Source organism: Balearica regulorum, chromosome 16 (genome assembly GCF_011004875.1).
Source record: "Balearica regulorum gibbericeps isolate bBalReg1 chromosome 16, bBalReg1.pri, whole genome shotgun sequence".
Taxonomy (NCBI): Eukaryota; Metazoa; Chordata; class Aves; order Gruiformes; family Gruidae; genus Balearica; species Balearica regulorum.
Window position 1 is genome coordinate 9,070,386 of NC_046199.1, and position 14,302 is coordinate 9,084,687.

Consider the following 14,302-nt stretch of genomic DNA (forward strand, 5'->3'; position numbering starts at 1 on the left):
CCAGACCCCCGCCAGCGCTGCCGGCTCGGGGGGCTGCTGGCCATTAGCTATTCCAGCCGCGTCCTTCCCGGAGGCGGCCGGGCCGCAGCCGGAGCCCCGAAGTGGCTCCAATCCGTGGCTTTGAGGCACGACAGGCGCGGGTCTGGCTCGGGGAGCAGATTGCCAGACAAAGGGCCAGGGACAAAGGCCCGGCTGCCTCATGCCCCGGGGAAGGGGCGCAGGCGCATGCGGGGTGCGGGTGCCGGCCCGACCTGGGGGCTGCCGCTGCCCCCTGACCCCCCGTGTCTGCCATGCCCCGGTGCCCACCCGGCCCCCACCCTGACTGGCACTGCTGAGGTGCAGTTGGGTACCAGGTGGCACAGCGCTGGCACTGATCCCATGCCACCCCCCTCTCTGGTGCTGTGCCTGGCACCGCTCTGGGTGTGGGGCTGTGCTGCGGACCCTCTCCAGCTCTCCCCACCCCAGTGCTGCCTGTCTCGGGGTGCAGTGGGGCTGGGCTGGGGTGCAGCGGGGCACAGGGCTACAGGGAGGGAGCAGAAAGTGTGGACAGGGCCACAGCAGAGGATGGCAAATGCCAGGCAGGTCCTCCCAGTCCCAGCGTGCCTCAGTTTCCCCAGCTGCTACTGGGGCCCTTGTAAAAGCCCCCTGCCACAGGTGCCCCCCCGTGCTCCCTCTCCCCACGGCCAGGGCAGGGCAGGCTCCGGCACAGCCCTGCCCAAGCTGTCTTTGTCCCCACTTCCCGCAGCTGGCTGCAAACCCACCATCCTGGGGGCAGCTGCCGCCTCTGCCACCGCACGGGGCTGGGAACACCGCCGGTGCCACCGGGCGCAGCTGGGGCTGTGCCCACCTGCGGGGTCCCAGGGGGCCTATGGGGCATGATGCCAAACGGCGCCAGACCCCCCCAGGGGAAGGGACGGGATGTGGCCCCAGCCAAGTGGTAGCCAGGTGGGGGGCACTGGCACAGGCAGCCCCTCCCTGCCTGCCAGCATAGGGGGGCGCGGGCAGCAGGGAGTCCAAGGGCTGAGCAAACACCTTCTATTGCTTTTAACAGGATGGGGATGCTCTGTGCCCGGGCTGGGGACAAAGCCACAGAGCTCCTCCCACCTGAGGACCCATGGAGAGACGTGCCCGCAGCTGCCCCCATCCCAGCACCGCTTTCCAGCCCCTGGCCCTCACTGTTTTTGGGAGTGAATTCTGGCAAGAGGGGTTGTCGAGAGGTCACCATCCCGCTCATGCCGGGCACTGCAGGCTGCAGTAGTCAGCGGATTTGAAGAAGCCGTAGATGTTGACGAGGGGGAACATGAGCAGGGCCCCGAGGAAGGAGCCCAGCTGCTCCACCGCCCCATACCACACCAGCGCGCTGTGGCTGTGGCTCCGCAGGATCACCCCGGCCATCACCTTCACGTAGGAGAATGTCCCGGTGAACAGCACCCAGGAGAGGACCTGGTGGTGCAGGGGGGGAGAGTGGTCAGCGGGGCCAGAGATGTCCCCCACCATGGCGACGGGGGACATCGCAGTGAGGCTGGAGCTGGGGGTGACCGCAGAGACCTCCCCAGGTGAGAGGGAGTCCATGACTTACAATGATGGCATCGCCCCACTGGGACTGCTGGAGGAGCGGGCAGGGGCTCATCACTGCAATGGCCATGTTGTAGGCGCCAAAGCCTGTCCCCACCATGGTGAGGGTGCCCAGCAGGGCCAGGGACCTGCAAGGGACACGCGGGTGACACCAGGAAGTGCTGCCAGCCCAGCCCTGTGAGCAGCACAGCCCCACGGCATGGGCTGATCGGCTCCATCCTGACCCCATCCTCCTTTCTTGGGGTGTCTCTGCTGCCTGGGCACAGGCACCCTGGGGACCCCCTCCCCACTGTTGCCTTCTTCCCCTCCCCATTGCAAAGCAGGGGCCACTCCTGGGGTGGAAACCCCCAGGGTGCACCTCACCGCGGCCCCTGGCTCCCCGCTACCTACCTGTTGGGCAAGACCATGGCCACGACGCAGGCGAGGGGGTTGGCCATGGAACTGAGCGTGGCTGTGAGGTGGTAGGCGGTGTTGCCATAGGGCAGGCAGGAGTAGGACTGCACAGATGGCAGGACGCCGTTCATCAGAGCGCTCACCCAAGTGATGAGGAGGTAGATGAAAGTGAGCTTGGCCAGAGAGTAGATCTTCTCTGGTGGGGTGTCCCCAGGCCCCTTGGCATCCTTTGGGCATGAGCAGCCTCTGCTCAGCCGTAAGCCAGCTCCCTCCTCAGGGATCTGGTCAAAGGAGCTCAGCATGATGCTGCTGGGAAACAACTGCTGCTGCGAGAGCTCCCACACCTTGGGCTGCCTGGTGAGGAAGACGAAGGACAGCAAGCAGGCTAGCATCATTACAGTCATGAGGAGGAAGAAGAAGAAGGTGGAGAAGTTGGCTGGAAGGTAGCGAGTCTCCAAATGGAAGATGGTGTTCTCCACGGTCTCGTTGCCAGTGGTGATGTTGACCACATGGGTGATGTTGGCGCAGCTGGAGATGCCGGAGCCCTGGCCCAGGGCGATGAGAGCGGGGATCAGCCCACTGAGCCCTTCACCTATGAAGAAGGTGGTCAGATACTGGGGTTGCAGCTGCATCATGAAGGGTAGGAAGGTGACAGAGGAGGTGCAGTCCACCAGGGCCAGGAAGAAGGTGAGGGTCAGGAAGGCAGTGCTGTGGGGCCTCCCAGCAATGAGGGACGTGTAGTTCCAGAGGAAGGCCAGGAGCAAGCAGGCCACAATGCCCACAGACACCACCACATAGATCATGGGCACCTCCTTCAGCAAGCCAGGCCAAAAGCGGTGCATGAGGGTGACGAAGAGCGGCCCCACATTGGCCATCTGGATGATGATGGTGATGTAGGAGGGTAGGTCCCACTGCTCTGGCAGCACCGTCACCAGTAGTGGCAGCTCGACCCACAGCCCGTTGATGGCCATCCAGGAGCCCGTGCCGAAGGCACAGGCGAGGAGGTGGGTGAGCAGCGCCATGGCTCAGGGCCAGGTGTCCCTGCCCGGGGGTGATACTGCTGCGCTGCGGGGAGAGGCTTCGATCAGTGACAGGGTGAGACCTGACCCGCCCCAGACCCCGACCCCAGCCTCCTGTGACCGCTGCCAGCATTTCCCCTCCTGCACGCAGGCAGCCAGGCAGGCAGAGCAGCTCCTGTCCACACGCCATGGGGGTGCACGGTCCAGCCCAGCTCCCCTCTGCCCCTTACAAGCCCTGGGGACCCCCAGCTCCCCGCGGATGATGCCGCTCCGCCTTCCTGCACTGGGTGCTCCGCCTGGGCCCCGTTCCAGAGAGCTGGGGCTCGGCAGCACAAGGGGCAGAGCTGGCACAGGATCCAGCATGGCATCAAGTTACAGCATGGCACGGCACAGCTTGGCACCCCAGCACAGCATGGCACAGCACGGCACGGGGTGGAGATGGCTCTCACCTGAGGACCAAGAAGCCTGGGCAGCCACTCTGCTGGGAACTCCGCAAGGGCTGCGCAAAGCAGCGCCTGTCTCCTCCCAGACAGGTCCGGTGTGTGATCCCGGCACGCTCTGGCAGCCGCAGGGAGAATGGCCCCGGCAGCCCCACCTGCAAAAGAGCCTTGGCTCATACCAGCGAGCTGAGTCAGCCAGGACTCAGCCGCATCCCCTGCCCACCCCGAGCACCTGCTCCCGTCCTGCCCTCGGGAAGGGGGACCCCCACGGCCCATGTCCCCATGCCCTTGCAGCCCGACAGAGCTGGCTCGAGCCCTCTGCGGCAGCGCTGAGCCTGGCGGAGGAAATCCATGTCTGCCGGGGCTGAGTCCGGCCGGTGCAACAACACAGCCATGGCTCCAGCCCCGCGAGGAGGCGTCGGGGACTCCGGTACGGAGCAGGAACCAGGAAGGAAGCAGGCTCCCGGTCTGACCCTCGGCAATCCCCGGGGCATCTCCCAAGGGGGAACTCACTGCGCTTTGGGGAACCGGCAGCAGCACGCGGGCGGGAGTGAGTCCTGGCTGCTGAGGCAGTGACGTGGGGCAGGCACGTCACCACCTCCGGATGCAGATGGGTGACGGCCTGGCTCCGCTCTGCTCCTCGTCCTGGTCCCAGACTGGCAGAGTCCCCGGGTCAGGGGGTGGCCGGGGGGACCCTGCACCCTCCTGCCACGTGTTCAGCAGGGGAGTCCAAAGCTGCGTTTCAGGGCACCTGTCCCGGGGCGGGGGGGGTGGGGTGGGTCCCAGCAGGTCCCAGAGGACACATGAGCTGTGAGGATGATCTGCTGGCACAGGGTGTAATGAGCTAAAAGTGATAAGAAAATTGAAGGAAAAGGTCTGAAGTCCTTGGAGGGATGAGCCGGGAGGCGGGGGAGGGTGTCTGCTCCCGAGAGAGGCACGAGTGCCCGGAGGCCAGAGGGAGCAGCTCTGATCCCAGCTGCTCCTCGCCCCGCAGAGCAGGGCAGGGGCTGGCGTCAGCCTAGGCACGGGGCGATGGCCAGGGTGGGGAGGGCAGGGGCTCAGGACCCCCTTGCTTGTGCCTCCCCTCCTGGTGGGTCCCTGGTTTTCACCAGCACAGCCCCTGTCGCCCGGTGGGCATTCCAAACTCCGTCTCAGTGGCCAAAGTCCAACCGTGCCACCTCCAGCTACCGGCCACCTCCTGCCTTCTCCCTGCGAGCCCCGGGGACAGCCTGGCCCCTGCCCTGCCCTGGGGGCCACCTCTGCCTTCTGTCCCAGTGTACCACCGGCGCCAGGGACAGCCCTGTGCCACCTCCCCATGGCCGCGGCACAGGGCGCTCACCGCGGTGTCACCGCTGGCCTGATGCACCCTGGCTTGGCTGGATGCCAGTGATTATTCTTGGTGGTGTCCGGGACTTTGCGCTTGTCCCCAGCTGAACTGTGTCCCACCTATTTCAGGTTTTTTCCCACAGGTGGGAATGTCACTCGGAGATGGTGTGTGTCCCCACTGGGGATCTCTGCAGGGTCTCAGGCTGGGACGGGGCCCTCAGGGTCCCCCAAACGTCGTCCCAGGGCAGCTGTCCCACCTTGGGTGCACTGCAGGGCTGGGCACCTCTGACCCCATGTCCAGTGAAACGGGACCAGGCGACCAGCCAAGCCGTGAGACACTTGCACTGCCCGGGAGGTGACACGGATGAGGGGACAGAGGTCAGGTCACCCCCAGCAGCACAACCCCCCGCCATCCCATCCCAGCACCCACCACCCCGGGCCGCCTTGCGGCGGCTCTTCCCCCAGCACCCACCGGGTGTCGCTGGGAGAGCGGGCTGCAGCCCTGCAAAACCTAGGGTTGCCTTCTCCAGTGGCCTGCCTGCCCTGCCTGCCTGCCTGCCCTGCCTGCACCTGACCCTCCAGGGTCTGTGGCCGGTCCCTGCACCCTGCCCTGCTCCTGGCTCTGTCCCTGCCCCAACTGCAGGGCAGCTGGGGTTGTGGGGTGCAGCAGGGGCAAGGGTGTTCCCGTGCCCCTGGCACAGCTGGGTGTCCGCAGCGGGGCACAGTTTGAGGCGCTACTGTGGTTTAACCCCAGCAGGCAGCTCAGCACCACCCACCGCTCAGTGTGTCCCTCCAACGTGGGATGGGGGAGAGAATGGGAAGGATAAAAGGGAGAAAACTGGGGAGTTGAGATAAAGACAGTTTAATAGATAAAGCAAAAGCTGCGTCTGCAAGCAAAGCAAACTCAGACATTCCTTCACTGCTGCCCATGGCAGGCAGGTGCTCTGCCATCCCCGGGACAGCAGGGCTCCAGCAGGCATAATGGTGACACAGGAAGGCAAATGCCGTCCCTCCTTCCTTCTTCTTTCCCAGCTTTTATTGCTGAGCAGGACGTCCCGTGGTCTGGGATATCCCTTGGTCAGTGGGGTCAGCTGTCCCACCCGTGTCCCCTCCCAACCCCTTGTGCACCCCCAGCCCGCTTGCTGGTGGGGCCGCATGAGGAGCAGAAAAGGCCTTGACGCTGTGCGAGCACTGCTCAGTGATAACTAAAACATCCCTGGGTTATCAACACTGTTTTCAGCGCAAATCCAAACCAGCCCCATACCAGCTTCTATGGAGAAAATTAACTCTATCCCAGCCAAAACCAGTACAGGTGCCCAGGGGGACCTGGGAGGGGGGAGCAGGTCCAAGGTGGTGGGAGAAACCAGGTGCTGGAGGCTTGGGCTGGCCCCAGGGCAGCTGAGGTCCCCATGCACCTATGGGGATGAGCACTGAGAAGCGGGCAGGGATGGGGAGGGGACAGTGATTGTCCTGTGTTTAATTTGGCAGCACAAAGGAATGGCGTGGCTGGCAGCGAGACCCTTCCCAAGGGCAACTGGCTGTGGTGCAGGGGCAGGGGAGCCTGAGGGAGTGCTGGGTGCGAGACCCCTGCGCTGCCGCTTCATGGTCCTCACCCAAATCTGCCCGACACATGCTGCCTGCCCTGCCTGCGCGGTGTGAGACGGCTGTGCCTCCTCCGCCCCCTCCCCGTGCTGCAGCTGAGCCCCTGACCCCCCCGGTCCCCCTGGCCCCTGGCCCCTCCGCACCCCTGGCAGATGCGAGTGAAGGCCCCGGAGGCAGATGGCAACATTTGGCAGCCAAGTGGTCCCCGGCCACAGGACTTTGCCGGGCTCCGGTGACCGGCCAGCCAGGAAGCCCCCTCCCCGCCAGGCCAGGGCTGGGGACCCATCCCCAGCCGCAGCAGTGCAGGGCAGGGTGAGCAGTGGGGGGCCCTGGGTGGGCATGCTGCCCATGCCACGGGGGTGCCCGGATGGTGGGATGGCACGGAGGGATTGGCAGCCTGGGGGAGCCGGGGTCCGTCCTCCAGCTCAGCCCCAGCAAGAGCCATCCCCTAATATCTGCTTTCAGCTGAGAGCAGTGGGGACGGTCTTCCTGGACTGGGGAAGGCTGCTGCTCCATTCCTGGGGGGCAAGGGGGACCCCTTCATCCCAGGGACCACCAGCTGCCCCAGGCGAGTGGGTATGACCCCCCCAGACTTGGCTGCCGGGACCGGCTGACAGGTCGCAGCCGCTGGCCCCTGGTAGCCCCCCGGCCCCATTTGCATCCCATTTCCATGTGAAAGGAGCAGGTCAAGTTGAAAGTTGAAAGGCTGGTGGGGGGCGGCCGGGAAGGGGCCGCTGTCGGAGGTGAGACCCCGACAAAAGGGGTCTGGATCCCCAGGGTCTGGAGCTCGCCTGGCCACGGGCTGCAGTCCCGGCCCTGCCGGCAGCCGCCATCTGTGGGTCCGTGCTGCCGTGCACCGCCGCCGCTGTGCAGACAAAGGCCTCGCGCCCCGCACGTCCCCATCTGTCACCTCCCCATCTCCCGGCCCTGAGCTGCTGCCTGCAGAGATGTGTGGGGAGAGCCGGGTGCAGGCAGCATCCTTCCCTCTGCCTGCGGGCAGTGGGGAGCAAGGCGATGCTGAGCCCAGCGAGAGCTTCCCCATTGAGTCCCCACGCCCCTTGGAAAGCTGCTCCGGCCCAGCAGAGCTGCTCTGCAGAGCCCACAGCCAGGGAAACTGAGGCAGAAGCAGGCAGTGACTTGCCCCGGGTCAGGGCACGTGGTGCAGGGGCAATCTCCCCGCTGCAAAGCTGGGTGCAGCCTTGGCGTGGCAGGGGGCTGTAATTAGATGCTAGGAATTAGCACCTGCCCAGACGAGAGGGTTGGGGGGGGGTCCTGGCTCTGGGGGTGCTTCTGCCTGGGGCTGCCTGAGACATGCTGAACCCCAGCCTCGCTGCTCCAGGGGTGCTGCCGGGCACCCGCAGCTGCCTCCACCCAGCACTTCCAGGGAGGATTTGGCCTCTGAGCATGTTTTTTGCTCGTTGGCGGCTGCATTTAGCTCCCGGGAGGTCTTTGAAGCATCATGGGGCGGGGGGGAGGGCGGCTAGCACCCAGCTTCTGTGGGAGGTGAGAGCAGAACCAGTGCCAGCACCTCCCTGCCTGTCCCTCTTTTTCCAAACACAATTCTGCTGTCCCTGCCCTGTCCCCATGTCCCTGGGACAGCAGCAGAGGTGCTGAGCTGAGTGCTGGGGTAGCACTCCCACAGCAGGCTGCCCTCCCAAAACCTGTCCCAGGATGCTTCCAGGGAGGGTGAGGCTCTGGGGCGCTGCCTTGCTCCAACACCCCAATCCAAAAACACCCGGCTGCCTAGACATGCCCGGGCAGCTGCCTGCAGCCGGCTGCCTGCACCCCACGCAGGCTTGGCAGCCATGGGGCGATGCAGCCTGGCCGGGCAGGCGCCTGCAGGCTCTGCCCTCACCCGTTGCATGGGGCAGTGTTCTTCCAGCCAAGCTCGTTGCGTGGATCCACCTTTGCCGTTGCCCAAGTGTGGGGCAGCCCTCTGGCAGTTTTCTGTGTGCTTTGCTCAGCTTTTCTCCCTCCTCCAGCTCCTTGTCTTGCTTCCAAGTGCAGTTTGAAAAATGCACGGCTCCGTGTTGCATGGGCCAAATGCTTGGCCTCTCCACGTGGAGCAGGACCTCACTGCGGGACCTGCCCATACCATGGGGCAGGAGCTGCCTGTCTCGCAGGGCAGCAGCCCCCAGAGCTGCCCCGGGGCTGGGTTCAGGCCAGCAGGTCCATGTGGCTGCAGGCTTGGTGGCCCTGCTCCGGTCTGTCGCCTACCTTTGTGCCGTCCAGGTTATTTTGCTGCACGTTGGATTTCATTGCAGAGGGTTCGCTGCCAGGTGCATGGGGAAACAAGGCGAATTTTCCAAATTGGAGCAGGCCCTGCCGGCTGGCTGTGCTGGTGGCACGTGGGGAGCCGGACAGCATCTCCGTGCATGTGGAAGATCTGGGAATTTTCCCCTCTCCCCAAAGCCCCAGCGGGACATCAGGCCCCTCTGCCTGCAGCGCGCAGGGGACGTCAAGGGGCATTTTGGCTTTGACGGTGTGAGCATCTCAGGCAGCGTATCCATGCTGCCCAGCCGGCACCACGTGCGGAACCGGCATCCGTGCCAGGATGTCACCGGCTACTGTCACACTGCATGACGCAGCCTGGCGTGGAGGAATGCCCCATGGTTTTAATCCCATGTGAGCGCTGAGCCGCCTTGGAGGGCGTCCTCGCCTGGCGCTGACTCAGCGGGAGCAGCCACAGCACGGAGCTTCTCCAGCGCCCTGCCAGCTGCCATCCCGCAGGGAGAAGGGGAGGACGTGACTGGGGAGGAGGAGGCGTGGGGACACCAGGACACCACTGGGACGAGCATGGGGATAAGCAGCGTGGCGGCTGAGCTGTGCCAAAGAGGCTCCCACGTCACAGGGCCAATCCAGGTAGGTGGCGGAGGTGGTGCCGGTCCTGTGCCGGTCCATTGCCATCAGCGCGGGGATGGGTCACCCGATGAGGGGGAGGCACAACTGCACACCTCCCAGCATGAGTGCCTGGAGCAGCTGCTTCCAGGCAGGAGATGATCCGGTGTGCCGAAGCGAGCCCAGCTGAGCTGCCCACACTGGGAGGGAGAACAAGCCAGGGCTGCGGCTGGGCATTGCCCGTCATGAGTGGGGCTGTCAGCCCCAGCGCCTAGCTCTTTGTGCTGTGGCTGGGCTTGGGGCATGCGATAATGTCGCTGTGTTTTTGGGGCTGTTCGGAGGGCGGCTCTGCTCTGCTCGGCTGGATGCAGCCTGGCTCAGCACGGCCGTGCCAGGGCAGGCGGCTACAGCACCGCAGGAATGCAGAGTAGCAGGTTGTGCCTGGATGGGCTGTCCTTGCCAGCCAGGCAAGGGAGGGGAGCCCACACCGGCTACAGGTGGCTGTGCTGAGGAGCCCTGCATCCTCGTCCCTGTGCCCCAACAGCTATCCCCTCCGTGGCTTGGCCCCAGGGCTGAGCCTCTGGCACCGAACTGAGCTCCAGTGCCTGACGTGGGGACGTTTCCCCACTTCACCTTGCCTGGAGGGGCACGTTTGCACCCCTGTGCTGAGCCGGGGAGCTCTCCCTGTGCCTGGCACGGGGTGCAAGGGCAGTGGGGCCAGTCATCGGCCGGGTGCTGCCATGGGGTCTGGACAGTGCTGGAACTGAGGGGTGCTGCTGCATGGGCACCAAACTAGCAGTTGGCACCCCCTACCACCCCAGCAAGCGTCCCGGTGCTGGGTGAGCAAAGGTCTTGACCAGCTGCCCCCAGTCTCTGGCACGAGCTGGGCTGCAGCACCAAGCGCAGCCCAGCCCTGCTTCCCATGGGGGTTGTAAGCACGGCTCTGGCTGGAGGGTCCTGCCTGCCCTGCCTGTCCTTGTCCTTGCCCAGCAAGGATATTGGCACCCTGCCATTGCACTCTGTCCCCAGGTCTCCCCAGTGCTGGGCTCCCTGCAGAGGGGTACAGAAAGCCACCCCCAGGGAGCAGGGCAGGAGGGTCTGTACTGGCATTGGGACTGTCCCCAGCTGTCCCCGTGTCTGGCCAGCCCCCCGTGGACACTTTCCAGGTCAGAAGGCAGCGTGTGTCCCCGGGCAGGGGATGGGGATGGGGACAGGGACAGCCAGCCTCTCCCAGGCCTCTCGCCTGTCACAGCACATCAGACGGATGCACCGTGGGACCCCGCCGGGGTACAGATTCTGGGGAGCTGGGGCCGACACGCTGACACGCATGGGCTTGCAGACGATGCGGTCGTGGCTCAGCGTGGCCGTGGTGCGGTGCTGTGGGTGCCGGGGCTGGCTCCTGCCGCCCGTGGCCGAGGCTAGGACGGGCCCTGGGTCGCACCCAGGAAGTTGTGCACGAAGGAGAGCTGCTGGCGGCGATGGCAGCCTGCTCGGGGCCGCGGTAGGAGGGAGCCGGGCTGCAGCACCTTGGCCCCCAATACTGCTGCACCCGGTGAGTGCCAGGGCTTGCTGTTACCTCCCCGGGGATCGCCTGTGCCCCGAGATGGGGACCCCCAGGGAGGTTCTCAGAGCAGCTCGGGAAGGCGGATGGGGAGGGAGGGGGAGGCGGGGGCAAGTCCTGCACGTCCCCCCTGCGCCCCGCCGCTGCCTGAGTCCCTCTCTGTGTGTTGTGAGTGCTCCAGCTGTGCCCACCCCCGGGCAGGGGCATTGGGGGCAGCCAGGCAGGGGGGCTGCAGCGGGGTGCAGGGCGGGTTGGGGCCCCTCCCGCTGTGGGCGGGTCGGTGCCTCTGCGCGACCGTTGGGGCGTGCGGCCGTGCCTGTCGGGGTTGGCGGGGGCCCAAGGACACGGCTCCGGGCGCACCTCGGCCGGGGAGGCACGGCTGGAAACCCCCGCCGGTGCTTTCCAAGGGGCTCAGGGGAGGGCGCGGGAAGCCCGAGGGCAGCCCCGGAACCTGCGAGGGGGCTGAGAGCCGAGGGAGTGGCAGGGAGCGGAGCATCAAATCCCCCAGGCTGGTGGGGTGCTGGATGAGTGAGGTGGGTGATGCACCCAAGGCACGGGCAATGCACCCCTTGGTGCGTGCAGTGCTCCCCTGGGAGCAGGTGATGCACCCCCGGATGCGAGCGATGCTCCCCTGGGCATAGGCGATGCGGGCAGAGCATCGGCGAGGGGCGCCGGGCCCCAGCCGCCTCTCCGCCCCGCTCTCGCTCCCCGGGGTGTCTCTCGCCGGGGCCGGGGGCGTCCTCCCCGCCAGCCCCATTGTCCCGAGCGGGGTTTGAAGGAGGCCTGCTCCGCGGATTGGCCGGGGGGACGTTTCGGGGAGGCTCGGCGGCGGGCGGAGGCGTGGTCCCTGCCTTCAAATAGGAAGCCCAGCGCGGCCGGTGCAGACAGTGCGGGCCCGTACAGCCCCGCGCAGCCTTTGTCTGGCTGCAGCGGCCGGGGTGCAGGCAGGGGACGGGCAGGCAAGTATCGCCAGCCAGCAAGCTAACCAGCTCGCCAGCCCGTCTTGCCAGCCTGCCTGCCCCCACCACCGCCCCTCACTCCAGCCCCTCTTTGCAGCCGACGCCGCGTGAGCCCCTTGCTGCCTGTGGAGGCTGCCTGCCCGGTGCACCGGTGCCGGCGCAGAGGATGCCCGTCGAGGCGCTGCAAGCCGGTGATGCCATGAAGGGGGTGACAGTGACAGCACCCTTCACCTCGGCCATGCCTGTCCGTATCCTCCGCAAGGGTCCAGCGTATTTCCGCCGGCGTGCTGAACCGGGGGCCGGGAAGCCCAGCGCTGTGGAAAGGCTGGAGGCTGACAAGGCCAAGTATGTGAAGAGCCAGCGTGTTGCCAGCACCAAGCAGGAGCCGGTGAAGCCGCTGCTGCTCAAGCAGCCCCTCTTCACCCCAGGGGTGCGCCGGGCTGTGCTCACCCCCAGCCGCAGGGCATCCCCGGGGCCGTGCCACGCTGAGGCCAGCAGCCCGAAGACCTCCCTCGACCTGGAGATCCTCAACAACCTCATCAACCTCTGCGACAGCCCCTTCCCCAAGATGGAGAGCCCGTTGGGCCGGGAGTGTAAGTGGAGGGTGGAGGCGCCAGCGGCGCTGGGTGGTGGGGCGGAGTGTGCCGGCAAGCTGTCAGAGAGCCCCACCACCGCCAAGCCCCCTGGCAGCGTGGCTGTACGGAGGGTGGATGTCCGTCCCTGCGGAGCTCTGCGGGGCCAGGTGACACCAGTGCCTGCATCCCCAATCCCAGGCAGGCTGCCGGCAGCCCCAGCATGGAGCTCACCCACCCGCCCCGAGAGCGCCCGCCGGCAGCCCCTGCTGCACCGCTCCAAGTCAGACCTGAGTGACCGGCTCTCACGGGCCACCGCCGACCTGGAGCGCTTCTTCAACTACTGCGGCCTTGACCCTGAGGAGGTGCAGGACATGGGCGCCGAGCGCTTTGCCCGTGCCAGCTCTGACATCGTATCCCTCAAGTTTCATAGCGTAAGCACGGCCAGCTCGGAGGGTGGCCGTTCACCGCCCAGCGCTGCCACACCGGAGGGGCGGCCAGCTGAGCGTGTCCCCTATGGCATTTCCGTCATCGAGCGCAATGCTCGCGTCATCAAGTGGCTGTATGGGCTGCGCCAGGCCAGGGAGCCCCAGCAGGTCTCCGACGTGTAGCAGCGCCGTGGTGGTGGCAGGTGCTGGGGACGGGTTGCTCCTGAGCAGGCGATGCTGGATGGGGTGGGAGCGCTGGCTGAGCCCATGGAGGTGCTGGTTGTGGCCCAGGAGGAGCAGGGACCTCTCAGCAGTGACAGGACCCTTGAACTCAGCCCCCCCCCCCCCAACCTTGCTTCCCTGCCCCCTGTGCCACAGTGGCACTGGCGGAGCCCCGGTATGGTGGCTGGGCAACCTTCCTGCTGGCTCTGGCTCCATCAGACCCCTGCACAGCACTAGAGAGCCAGGTCCCCGCAAGCCCCCAGGAGGGCAGAGGACACGTCCTTGGGTTTGTGGCTGGTCCCCAACACCTCCCATTCCTGTGGGAGTCAATGTGTGGTCGGTCTGCCTGCACTGCTGGAAGCTCCTGCCTGCCCTGCTCCTCGCCAGCACCCATGGGTGGGGGGTAAGGGGCTGGTTCCCCCCTGCATGGAGCAGGGACACAGCCCCAGGGAAGGAGCTGACCCCTGCAGCCTCCACCGAGGGGACCACACTGCCTGGGGTGGGGGCTGTATCCTGGCAGCACTCGTCTTAATGCTGAAGGTTTGGGAGAAGTGGGGTGCTTTGCAGGGTGGGCAAACCCACCTCCCCCTTCAAGCAGCCCAGAGCTCCATGCGTGTCTGAGTGTCTGTGAGTGCTTGTGTCCCCTCCTGGGTGCCAGTGGGCACACAGCTCTGGGCATGCTGGGACCTGTTATTTATGAAGATGACAGTTATGGTGGTCTCTTCCTCATTTCTACTGTTTTTCCTGATGTTTGATCTGTACAAAAATTAATTTTTGCAGCTGGTTTTATTAAATATCTGTGCTTTGGAGGCTGTGTGCGTTGCTGTCTCTTGAGGCGGTGGAAGTCAGGACGGGGCAGGGATGCAGGGGCTCAGCAGGGGCTGGTGGTGCCGAGTAGCCGGGTGCTGGCGGGAGTGATGAGTGCTGTGCCGTGGCGTGCCAGCACGGGGCCCAGCAGGCACAGCAGGGGTGGTGGTCGGGTCCAGCAGGTCCTGGCAGAGCCCTAGCCGGCGGGATTCCCCTCTGTGCTGCAGCCAGCACCGTGCCAACCATGCAGCCCTCCCCTGCCTCCTCACTCTGCTCCGGCAAAGTGCCACTGAGCTTGGCCGAGTCCCGGCTCCTCCAGGGCTGCAAGATGGGGCAGCGATAGCAGAGACCTCCCAGGTGGGCTGGGGAAGCGTAAGGATGAAAGTCTGCACAGGGAGTGCTTTGAAGATGAAAAATGCCTGCGTGTTATCCTCAGGCAGCCTCGTGCAGCACTGCGGCTGCTGCCTGCGCTGGTGAGGTCCCTCTCCTTGCGATGCTGGTGCATCCCACGTGGGCAGGTGGCCTGCACCCAGGGCATTCCCCCCTGGACACCAGCCCTG

The 14,302-nt window shown here is 65.9% G+C and overlaps 2 protein-coding genes across 6 annotated transcripts; one reads left to right on the top strand and one right to left on the bottom strand.

Annotated features, from left to right (window-relative positions):
* Positions 1 to 1,021: 1,021 nt before the first annotated feature.
* SLC52A3 (solute carrier family 52 member 3) lies at positions 1,022 to 4,008 on the bottom strand. 3 transcript variants are annotated; one of them, XM_075768956.1, is made up of 5 exons: positions 3,941 to 4,008; positions 3,437 to 3,582; positions 1,966 to 3,028; positions 1,580 to 1,703; positions 1,022 to 1,443 (listed from the first exon to the last, which is right to left on the bottom strand). In XM_075768956.1, the coding sequence occupies exons 3-5, from the start codon at positions 2,988 to 2,990 to the stop codon at positions 1,231 to 1,233; spliced, it is 1,362 nt and encodes a 453-aa protein (XP_075625071.1). In that variant the 5' UTR covers positions 2,991 to 3,028; positions 3,437 to 3,582; positions 3,941 to 4,008; the 3' UTR covers positions 1,022 to 1,230. The 3 variants fall into 3 exon arrangements, with proteins under 3 accessions (XP_075625071.1, XP_075625069.1, XP_075625072.1); XM_075768954.1 differs by having other exon boundaries at positions 1,966 to 3,033; XM_075768957.1 differs by lacking the exon at positions 3,437 to 3,582 and having other exon boundaries at positions 1,966 to 3,033; positions 3,941 to 4,002.
* A 5,133-nt stretch (positions 4,009 to 9,141) lies between these two features.
* FAM110A (family with sequence similarity 110 member A) lies at positions 9,142 to 13,744 on the top strand. 3 transcript variants are annotated; one of them, XM_075768952.1, is made up of 2 exons: positions 9,142 to 9,217; positions 11,811 to 13,744. In XM_075768952.1, exons 1-2 carry the CDS (start codon positions 9,152 to 9,154, stop codon positions 12,894 to 12,896), a joined length of 1,152 nt encoding a protein of 383 aa, XP_075625067.1. In that variant the 5' UTR covers positions 9,142 to 9,151; the 3' UTR covers positions 12,897 to 13,744. The 3 variants fall into 3 exon arrangements, with proteins under 3 accessions (XP_075625067.1, XP_075625066.1, XP_075625068.1); XM_075768951.1 differs by lacking the exon at positions 9,142 to 9,217 and adding an exon at positions 10,521 to 10,745; XM_075768953.1 differs by lacking the exon at positions 9,142 to 9,217 and adding an exon at positions 11,092 to 11,287.
* Positions 13,745 to 14,302: the final 558 nt, after the last annotated feature.